Source organism: Pseudophryne corroboree, chromosome 7 (genome assembly GCF_028390025.1).
Source record: "Pseudophryne corroboree isolate aPseCor3 chromosome 7, aPseCor3.hap2, whole genome shotgun sequence".
In the NCBI taxonomy this organism is placed as follows: Eukaryota; Metazoa; Chordata; class Amphibia; order Anura; family Myobatrachidae; genus Pseudophryne; species Pseudophryne corroboree.
In genome coordinates this window covers 135,373,310-135,384,544 of record NC_086450.1, presented here as the reverse complement: position 1 = coordinate 135,384,544, position 11,235 = coordinate 135,373,310, and the positions used below count along the sequence as shown (strand labels likewise).

The 11,235-nt window shown below is 39.3% G+C and overlaps 1 protein-coding gene across 3 annotated transcripts in view; it reads right to left on the bottom strand.

Moving 5' to 3' along the window:
* The window catches only part of BAZ2B (bromodomain adjacent to zinc finger domain 2B), a 131,219-nt gene that overhangs the window by 28,803 nt on the left and 91,181 nt on the right, over positions 1–11,235 (bottom strand). For all 3 annotated transcript variants that reach the window (XM_063933673.1, XM_063933674.1, XM_063933675.1), the window contains 9 exons: positions 9,286–9,500; positions 9,115–9,189; positions 8,201–8,435; positions 6,532–6,594; positions 5,841–5,985; positions 4,751–5,403; positions 3,203–3,470; positions 2,615–2,770; positions 147–304 (listed from right to left, as the gene is read on the bottom strand). In XM_063933673.1, the coding sequence (XP_063789743.1) occupies positions 147–304; positions 2,615–2,770; positions 3,203–3,470; positions 4,751–5,403; positions 5,841–5,985; positions 6,532–6,594; positions 8,201–8,435; positions 9,115–9,189; positions 9,286–9,500 (1,968 nt within the window). The remainder of the gene's footprint in view (positions 1–146; positions 305–2,614; positions 2,771–3,202; positions 3,471–4,750; positions 5,404–5,840; positions 5,986–6,531; positions 6,595–8,200; positions 8,436–9,114; positions 9,190–9,285; positions 9,501–11,235) is intronic.

Sequence of the window (11,235 nt, the reverse complement as noted above, 5' to 3'; positions counted from 1 at the left end):
CACGATGGTTCAGTGCAAAATATAGACCTTAATACAATACCCATATATATATTTGAGTTTATATATTTGAGTTGGGAGAAAAACTAAGCACAGTCCCTTCATCGCTGGTCCACCCAGCAGGGTATAAAATCAGAGGGAACACTGACCTTTACTTGTAAACTAGCAGAGGCCACTCTCCTCTCCAGCTCTTCCACCTGCTGAAGAATGGCAATATCAACCTCCATTTCCTGATCTTCCACACACCAGTTCTCCACCAAGTCTTGTGTCAGCTCGCAGTGCTCATGTCCTTTCAGGAGTATGAGGGCTATAGGAACAAGAAGAATGCTGAGTAAAATAAAGAAAATCAGGGTCTCTAAATAAATGAATTTCATATGCAATGCCACTTGAAAGTCTATATACACCGTTACAGATACACAGCTATTAAACACGATATAGTAACACTGGAGCTGTATACAAGGACTATTTTTCTGTCATTTCAATGGTTTACTCACTCTTCTACAAACAGTAAAAATATGTAGGCATAAACTGTTATTTTTTTATTTTTTTGGCATATTATGCAGAGGTAGATGAAGGCTTCCTTACAAAATGTGTTAATATATTGGCTACATTTTGCAAGTGTCTACTGGAGTTTCCGGCACAGGATGAGCTAGAATCGGACTCTTTATCCCTTCATGATGGAGACATGGTGTTTTAGTTTTGGTGATTTGCACAGCAATGGACTTCACAGAAAGGCATACTGTATATTGTACCGCGTGTCCCCAACTCTTCTAAGTATAAGTGTAGGGGGAAATGTCTTGTTTCTGTTACTTTCCTGAATCTTGACATTTGTTAGCTACGGATATTTGTGTGAAGTTAAAATCTTCCTAGTAAAGACAACGTAAGGTGGATTCACCTCCAATCCAAGGTGGATGACTCCAATGATGGTTGTCCAGGTTCAGAACCATTTCTATCCCTATTGCCTTATTCCTGAAGGATGAGCTGATCAGACAGTGGAGAACCTTCTTGAGATTATTTTTGTAGTGGTTGAGGAATCTTAGGCCTATTTTGGCCTCCAAATGGACATCTCAATATTGGAGGAAGATCGAGCCTTCTTTGGTTTTCAGTTCAGAACTAATATTACTGGATCTGGCAACAAAGATCATAGCTGTGATGGTGGCTCTTCTGACGGTTTCCTACTTTGTCCTTTAGGTTATCTAGGTTGTTATTATTCTTACAGGAGGGTCTGTACATGGGGCTAAGACCTAGTTTCCTGAAGGTTCAGTTTTAATTTCATTCAGTTTTCTGCTCATCAAAATCTCAGGCACATTCTACCAGAGTGGTGAGTGCCTCCTCGAGGTATGGTACAGGGTCCAGGCTGAGCAGTGTGTTTTGTCACCTGGATATCCATTCATACAGTACATTTACCTGGTTTCATGTATTTGCATCCAGAAATTATGTTTTGGAAGAAAGGGGATTAACCCTACTTTCACTGAGCATACCCAACTGCAAAGGCAGCTTTAAGACTTCTCAAACATCTCCAGTGTTCCCCAATATTATGAATAAGTAAAGGGAATCTTTATACTTATGTTAAACACTTTTCATTGAGACCACTGGTGAACACTGTGCGCTCACCCTTTACGCCCTTGTTTTCTCTTATGTTTTGATGTTTGAGTTTGAAGGAGAAGGTTGTTCTTTTTCACCTTTTTGTTTGTGTCTCTCTTTCCAGTACTGTAATAATTTGGATAAACATAGCTGAGGTCCCTGCAAGTGTGAGACCTACAATAGGGGGAGGAACTACAAACAAGCTTTGAATTTAAAGTACCTGTGATCTTGGGTCCATACCATTATACCAACATCTGCAGTGTCATCCAATGGACTTAAAGAAAAGGATTTAAAGCATATAAAAAAACTACTTCTGAAAAAAAATAAAAATCCAAGCACCATCCTTCCCATTAAGTACTAACCAGCAGAAAGTGGAATAAACACAAGGTTTTTAGTATATTATACTGTACCATGTTAACCGAATCTGTTTCACACATCACCTACTATATATAATTTGTGCCCTGAATGCTCATGTTCCACAGTCCAAACCCCCTTTACCACTGTGAGATATCACTGGTTCCTTGCATGTTTATGAACAATGGTTTAGCCTACGCAGCCAAATTTCCTAGAAATGCCTATATTTTACCATGGCCACACTCCAGAGATACAACAGGCAGGCTTATTTAGCACCTCCCTCCCGGGCACCTGCCCAGTTATAAAAAGTGCAAAGAGAGGGCTCTTCCTACCTTGCTTGCCACAAGTCTTTTTAGAGCAGAGCGAGTACCACAGGACAGCTGTAGGTGCCTCAAGGAGCGGGGCTATCGTGGAGGAAAGTGGGCGGATGGAGTGCAAGACTTGACAGTCTACACTCACCTCTGGGCCCCATAGCTGCTACACTCAATACAGTAGGCCAAGCACCCCCGCCCACACATATTCTTTGCTGTCCTTAGTAAAACTGGACCGTTAGGTTGGACAGGGATTTCTATACTTATCTTAGACTGATGCAAAGAGTTGTATTCACATATGATGAAGATAGAAGAAATAAATGATCCCTTTAGTAATAGAACTTAACAACAATGAGCAAAACACTTACGTTCTTTATTTTTCACACAGGCTTGAGTGATGAAGTCAAAGTGCTTCTGAATTTGTTTCTGCAGAGACTTCTCCCTTATTCCTCGAAGATGAAGTACTTTCAGTAAAGATTTCAGATCTTCCAGATCTGTGATTCTCCACCAGCCATACTGCATTTCTATCAGCAAAACAATGGCAAAGATGTATAATATTAAACTAATTAGGTCTTCACTTTTATTAGTAAATTACCAATTTATCTTGTTTCTTCAATCATATTTTCATCTCACTCTGAAAATTCAAGGGCTACTACAATCTACTACTAACATATACATTTATAAAAGGTCCAGAACCTGCCTGTCTGGAGTTTGCTTGGTTGGTAGCACCTCCAAGGGGAAGCCACTGCCAGTGCACTGGCTAACTGGGGGTGGCATATTTTTACCGGAGGGGATTGCAGCCCCTAGGTAAGATCTGTCACTGGTTAGCTGTGTTTTTTTGTAACTACATTTTTTCTCCTATGCATGACAGACTCCCCAATCTTTTACTATATGTATGACACAATTCTGGGTACAAAAAAAAAAAAAAGAAGATTACATGTAAAAAATAAACCTACCTTCTGGTATTGGCTGCGGGCTAGGAAAATCCACCTGTTTTGGCAATTCAACAGCAGGAGACGGGGTGCAGACTAATTTGTCACTGTGTGTCGCAGGGGATTCACTTTTGCTTGTCTGAGCATTTGGGGTAAGGAAAGCCTGACTGTTCCCTTCAGATAATCCAATCCCAAGGCCCGGAATCGGGGAAGAAAATGGAAGATTTCCTGGCAGGACAGTTGAAGGCCACCCACAGAACTGAAGTCCCATCACAGGTAAACCAGACTTCATCTAGATATATATTTAGCATTAAACAGTTAATGTACATCTGTCTACTACTACCACACACACACACACACACACACACACACACACACACACACACACACACGGGTGTGAAGTATATACAGTACTAATGGAAAAAAACAAGCTGCAAATCACTTCAGTGAAACCATTGGCGTCAATGGGGCAATGATGTCACAACTTGTTTGTGATTGGATTATTCATTATTATTAATATTCATTAATATTGCACCAGAATACTTCAGATTGCTTTACCATTGGGAACAATTCATGAATAAAACAAACTGGGAACTTAAAAAAAAAAAAGATGAAAAGGACAAGCCCACATTTGTGCAGCCTGTAAAATCTATGTATGAACTCTATATATGAACTGCCTTCTGATTATTACTTGTTCAGATCATAACATGATGAAAAATCTGTGCATAGTACATGTAAAGAAATCCCTATTATTTGTTCCTTTCAAATCTTCAAGAGCCTCAGTTAGGAGACACTGATTGACAAGCAAGACTTGATCAAATATATGCCAAAGGGGGCGGCTCTTTGATAGACATGTCATGAATTGAATGATATAGCCAGCATTTGCTGCTTCAGCATGGAATGCTTCAGAAGGAGACCTGACTAGATGGAGATGATTGGAGGGTGAGATTTCTGTCACCTCCCCAGTGTTAGCAGCATTAATTTGCCCCCATTGCTACACACAATGGCACAGAAATGGGTCTTCGATTTATTTAGGTCCATAATATTATTTCAATGCACAAACAAGAAAGTACTGGCCTCTGCTGTGTGGAGGCGATAACTGCTAATCAGAAATAAACTTCTACTAATACCATTATACCAAAAGAATTCAAAGTGACCAAAGAGTGCTCTTTAAACCCTAAAAGTGGCACCATTGCTATAGATGTCTATGAAGACATTTGATCTGATTGAATAGAACAGTGGTTCTCAACTCCAACTCACAAGTATCCCCAACAGGTCATGTTTTCAGGATCCCTGTCTGTGGTAGCAGGTAGGATAATTACTGACGCTGCAAAATAGATGAATTCACCTGTGCATGATTAAAGATATCCAGAAAACATGACCTGTTGAGTGTACTTGAGGACTGGAGTTGAGAACCACTGCATCGGAAGCTATTAGAAAGGATAATGCTCCCCCCATCATCAATGGACTATAAAAAGTTGCTTATCCAAGTGACTGGATACTCTCAGTGACATGTTTAACTACTGTATTTACTGTATATAGTCTGACGCCAGTAACTGAATTGCTACTAACCTGAACTGGGGACGGTGTGAATGGGTTGACTGCCATTGTGTTCTGTACAGAAGAGGAGTTCATGACTGGGGATGGCACAGGTGAAGGAGACAGGGAGTGATGCTGCGACTGGCTAGTAGACGCTAGAGACGTGGGAGAGTCTATGTGAGTTATTGATGTGCTGTCACACGGTGACCGGGGAAGGAGGCTGAACCATTGCCTGCTCCTGTCAGTAAGAGTCTTTAGCAGCTGTTCATTAAGGATTATTTGTGAATTGTTAAACTTTCCAGACCCAATGATGACAGGACTAAATGGATTGAAGTCTGTCTTTTCAGGATTGCATTGGGAAGTGCTGGCCTGCGAGTTGGGGGTGCTCCTGGCAGTACTATGGTGAGGTGTGAAGCAGCCATTTGGTGAAACACTTCTTTTGGGAGTTACGAGGTCCATATCGGGTGGCATTTTGGCTACTTCTAGCAGTTTGCTCAGTTTTGAGAAGGATCCAGGTTTTTGGAGGAACAAATTGGTGCTGTCTTTATCCTTGGGACATCTCTGGTCCCCGATACTGGAGTTCAAGCAGTTGGGTTTCTTATCACAGCTTTCAAACATCTCTTCTTTTATCTGTGTCGTCTCCCCTTTCCGCTGCCTCTCTCTTTCTTTGGCCATTTCTTCTGGACCTACATTAATGAAAAACATCTTAAATACTGCATTAAAGTGCACCAGTTACCTGCACACAATGGGATATGCCATTTGCTGGGCTGAAGGAAAATACATGAGAATGAAGCCCGTGAGTTCCCTGGAAGGAGTGACATCATCGAGCAATGAGGCATGAAGTCAAATTACTATTTCCTAGTGTATGCCCTGTGTCAGAACAAAACATTCTCTGGGCTTATAGTCAGGGATCATATTAGAGGCTATTACATCAGCCACTCGCTGGACCACTGAGTAACAAATACAAACGTGTTTATATGAGATGGAAATCCAGTTGGTTTCCCAAATCTGTATAAAAAGAGATGCAAATTCTCTCGCTCTCCATATAATAGACCAGGGGCCAGAAGACAGTAAGCTCTAATATTTGGGCAGAAAACGATAAGGTCTTATACAGAACTCTCACCTTCACCACTCTCCATGCCCTCCACAAATATACCACCACACTGCGGAAGAATCCAGTATCTACGTCGGTAGCGGTCCTGGCCAAACATCATAGAACGCAAGGAATGGGAGGATTCAAATAACTTCTTCCTGTACTGGTTTTGTTGCTGTGAAAACAAGACACTATATATGGCTAATATACATTTATTTTGTATCTCACATCATTAAAAATGGTTCTCAGCGAGTGTCCCATCTCTTTGCAGTGATCTTGACAGTCATTGCTATTTGGTTTAAAAACTTTGTTTTTGTTTTTCGTCTGTATACTAATGTTCTCATTGCTCTGTGCAGAGCATCACATCATACTTTTAGTTTACTTTTTATTTTTGTTGTTTGATTATATTGATAATAATATGTTATATCTGTGCTTTTGAGATATGCATACATGTGCTGTATATTCTGCTAGATGTTATTTATTTGTTTATGTATGGGCATTTTGTGCCTCCCCTGTCTGCATATGTATGTATTTCATTATCTTGCTGACATACAATCATAGCTGTAATTGAGTGTTTATTTGTATTTTTATTTGTTGTTGTGCTATGTAAAGTTTAATAAAAAATGTATTAATTAAAAAAAAAATGATATTCTGCAGTGTCAATGTTTGTAGTAAAGTACATTAAAATATTATACGAAACATAATTGAATCTATAAATTACCTTTAGCAGTTTCTCAATCTGTTTCTCTATTTCCTCTACGGTAGCTGTCTGATCCCCATCATCCTATAGTCAACAACATGGAAAGTTATTTCAGATAGGAGATAAATTACATATCTATGACAATAGACAGGGAGACAAATGCCAATCTAGATACATTATTTGGACTGAGCTTAATTAGATTGCAAGTTTCTAAGTACCCTAAGGTTTTATTACCAGGCACATCATCCTACACAGGGTAGGAAAGCATGTAATCAACGTTCACTCATACTGTATTATATAAAATATGAAAAAAAATATTCACTATAATACCTATTGTAATAATGATTTTCATGAACATTAATAAGCTGTTTCTCAAGTTTGCCAAGTCCAGTTTACCATTGGTCTTTAGCACTGTGAAGCCAGAGAGACTCAGGGGTCTATTCATGAAGCAGTGAAAAGTGAGCCAGTGGAGAAGTTGCCCATGGCAACCAATCAGCATTGAAGTAACATTTATAATTTGCATACTATACAATTGTACGGAGCAGCTGATTGCTTGCCATGGGCAACTTCTCCACAGGCTCACTTCTCCACTCTCTTCACTGCTTCATGAATAGGCCCCTAAGGGGTCTATTCATGAAGCAGTGAAATTGCTATTCATGAAGCAGTGAAAAGTGTGGAGAAGTGAGCCAGTGGAGAAGTTGCCTATGGCAACCAATCAGCATTGAACATTTATAATTTGCATACTATGCAATTGTACGGAGCAGCTGATTGGGTGCCATGGACAACTTCTTACAGGCTCAATTCTCCATTCTTTTCACTGCTTTATGAATAGACCCCTAAATAAGGTAAAGGTCACGAGATGCGGTTAATGAGATTTAAACCTCTTAGAGGAGCTCTGGCTGAACTGACACTAGGGATACATTTAAGTGCAGGTTTATAGAAGTGGTGATGTTGCCAATAGTAACCAATCAGATTCTAGCTATTATCTTCTAGAAGGTGCTAGATAAATGATAAGTAGAATATGATTGGTTGCTATGGGCAACATCTCCACTTCTATAAACCAGCACTTTAGTAATAAATATACTCATAAGTCTTCTGATCAGTAGCATGCGTAAGAATAATACCACCTGAAGGTCTGTTGCTGCCCCTCTAAAAACATAGCATTGGAGATTCCCATCTTCTCTTGATAATTCTGAGCATTTTCAGGCTCACATTAAACATGCCTGGATGGACTTCCTCACAAATAATAATATTGCTTATAATATTGGGGAGATAAGTCCTGTTTTGGAAACATCTAAGAGTTCTATAGGAAGATATAATTTTTATTGATCGTCTATAAGCCCTTATTTGATGATAGCAAAATTCATGGAAGGCTACAACTTTATTCCTAAAGCCAGGAATAACCAAACCTTCCTAGGACGCATACACTCCATTGAGGTGGGCGTCTCTGTCTATAACTTAATTGAGCACGCAGTTACCTAAAAACTTGGCTAACCTTTACAGATATAATACTACTAGCGCGATTCTTGCCATGCATAGGGATTTGGGGGGTTTGGATTGTCTTTGTCTTTCCTATTGGGAAAAGAAAATCTCTGTCACCAAATATGATATTCAAATTATCAAATACCTCTGTCGCTAATTTATATGGCGGAATAAATGCCCACGTATTATACACAGTTATTTCTTATACCTCATCATCACAACTTTGAGATTTTTTCCCCTTTTTATCTTCATCGTCCTCATCCTCTTCCTCTGCAGGATCATCAGTATCATCATCATCATCCTCGTCATCGTCACTGTCTGCACCCTTCCGCCTACGTTTCCTGACAGGTGTGGGAGTCCCTAATGAATGGTGTTCCTCTCCTCCTTCAGCACCAGCAATGGAGTCCCTCTTCCCGGTCTTTTTAGCATGTATTATTCTAAGCCTATGAAACAAAGTATATAATGTAAAATGAGCTAATAAAACTGAAATTAAAAGATCATGTCACTGTGATTTCAATTTTGAACAATAATAATACAACAAAAAAGCAAAAACACACTCATTGTGTCCTGAAAACATAGTAGTTCTATACCTATTTACTATCTCCCTTCTGATATGGTGATATTCATAACCAATGCTTTCATGAATGTTAATGACTAAAATCAGATTCAAAGACATTATAGTTACACGTTATGTGTTTGGATAACTGATGCATTATAAAGTTTCCAACAAAATAAGGTACGTGTAATTATAAGAGTGGTATAAATACCAATGCTGTTTGGACTGATACCACATACTGTACATCGTGTTCTGTAAAAGCTAAAAAGTAAATATTACAATCACGCAATTGTTATAATTGCGCTAATCTGCTAAACCACCCAGATACAGGACCTTTTTGCAGGGGATACTCAAGACTATAGCAAATAATTTGGATAGTGGAAAAAATGCTATCCTGTATGCATTACTAATTGTATAATAATAATAATAATAATAATAATAATAATAAAAAAATAATAATATGTAAACAAGTCAAATCCATTGACTTTGTGTGTAGACAACAACATACTACAACAAGAGTTTTCAATTTAAAATAGAGAAAATAAAAAGCAATAAAATAAACCTACTTGCGGAGCTTGCCTTCCACCATCCATTTGTCTCTCCGTAGATTGGACATGTGGTCTAAATTTTTATCAATTTCACTGCAAATGAACAAGAAAGTAGAAAAAGCTTAATACCTATTATCAGAAAAATGCTATAAAAAGAATGTCTGTATATATTAATGTAAAGGCGTTTACCTGACCACACTTTTACTACAAGCAAGCTCGTTAACCAAAAATGCAAAAATGGACGATTTCTCAGCCGGCGTGTGTGCTTGGAATGATTTGGTTTTAAGACTTTCAGTGAGCTCGGTCTGACCACAATGCGCTTCCATATAGATCTGGAGCACCTCAGATACATTGTCGCGATTTAATCCAATATTCATTAAATGTTCCCCAAGAGCAGTTTTAGCCTTAAAGGGAGAATTATGACAAAAATAAAATTGTATTGAGGTACCAGATACATTTCATATTATGCCTGTAAGTCTGCAATTATCATCATCATACTGACACATAGGGGAAAATTCAGTTATGTGCGATAATCTCATACCCATGGCTACAGTGCCCCCGAACTCGCAAATGCGAGCCCAAGCCATGAGGGGGCGGTTCCAATGCTGTTGCCGGCATTAACATGCCATCACAATGGCAGCTTGACCCCCTCATGTGCCGGGGCAATTCCCCCTATACAATAGTTTAAGAAAAAAAGATATGTAAACGCAATTCTTATTATAAAAAAAAAACACAAAACATTTCAATAAATCAATAAGTATTTTGGATATTGTGTTTAATCACAGATATAACAACATTTTGCAATTAAATATGTAAACAAAATTGTTTATAATAGCAGACACGACCAGTAAACCCTGCTACCCCACACTCAGTAACGGCAACATTCTTACATTCAGAAGCCGTGCTAAATGTTAATATAATGCATAGAAACATCTGAGACAACAGCTTCAGAACTCATTTTACCATCCTGATTAGGGAGGCCAATCCCAAGCCATTTTTTCAATCCCAGGTATCGAGATTGAAAAATAATAATAATTATTATTATTATTATCCTTTATTTATATGGTGCCACAAGAGTTCCGCAGAGCCCAATTACAGAGTACATATGCACATAATCAAAACAGGAAAACAGTGACTTACAGCTGAAGACAAAATAGGACAAGTACAGGGTAACTAAGCATAACTACACCAGTAGACGACACTGAGATAAGTATCAAGGTGGCCGAAAACTGCAGGATTTGGGCAGTTGAGGATTATTAAAGTAAGAAAAGGATAAGCACATGAGGGAAGAGGATTTACATTCTAAAGGGGAGGGGCAGACAGACAGGGGTGACACAGATGGGGTAGATGGAGCATGGTAAAGAGGGTTAGGATGAGATTTGGCTGGGTTTGGTAAAGAAGCGGGTCTTAAGAGCCCGTATGAAGTTCTATAGAGAGGTGGAGAGTCTGAGGGGGAGAGGTAGAGAATTCCAGAGTAAGGGAGCAGCATGTGAAAAATCTTGGAGATCGGGGTGGGAGGAAGTAATCGGAAGATAGGACAGTTGGTGGGCATTAGCAGAGCGAAGAGGACGGGTGGGAGAGTAAAGGGAGATAAGGTCAAAGATGTAAGTGGGAGATCAGTGGGTGAGTGCTTTGTAAGTGCGTGTGAGAAGTTTAATTTGGATTCTGAAATGGAAGGGGAGCCAGGGAAGGGTTTGTAGTAGAGGCGAGGTGGACGTAGTGTGTTCGGTGAGGAAGAAGAGCCAGGCTGCAGCATTGAGGATAGATTGGAGTGGAGAGAAGTAATTGTCAGGCCAGTTAGGAGGATATTACAGTAATCAAGTCTGGAAATAATCAGTGAGTAATAATAATAATAATAATAATAATAATAAAAATGATAATAATAAAAATGGTCTTGGTGGCATACTGGGTGAGAAAGGGTCTGATCTTGGAAATGTTTTTGAGATGAAAATGACAAGTTTGTGAGAGGTGCTGAATGTGTGGTTTGAAGGAGAAGTAGGAGTCAAGGATTACCCCAAGACAGCGTACGTGGTGGCTAGGGGAGATAGTCGTGCCATCAATGGATAATGAGGTTGTGGGAGGTGAGGTTGTGCGGGAGGGTGGGAAGATGATCAGCTCAGTCTTGGACATGTTGAGTTT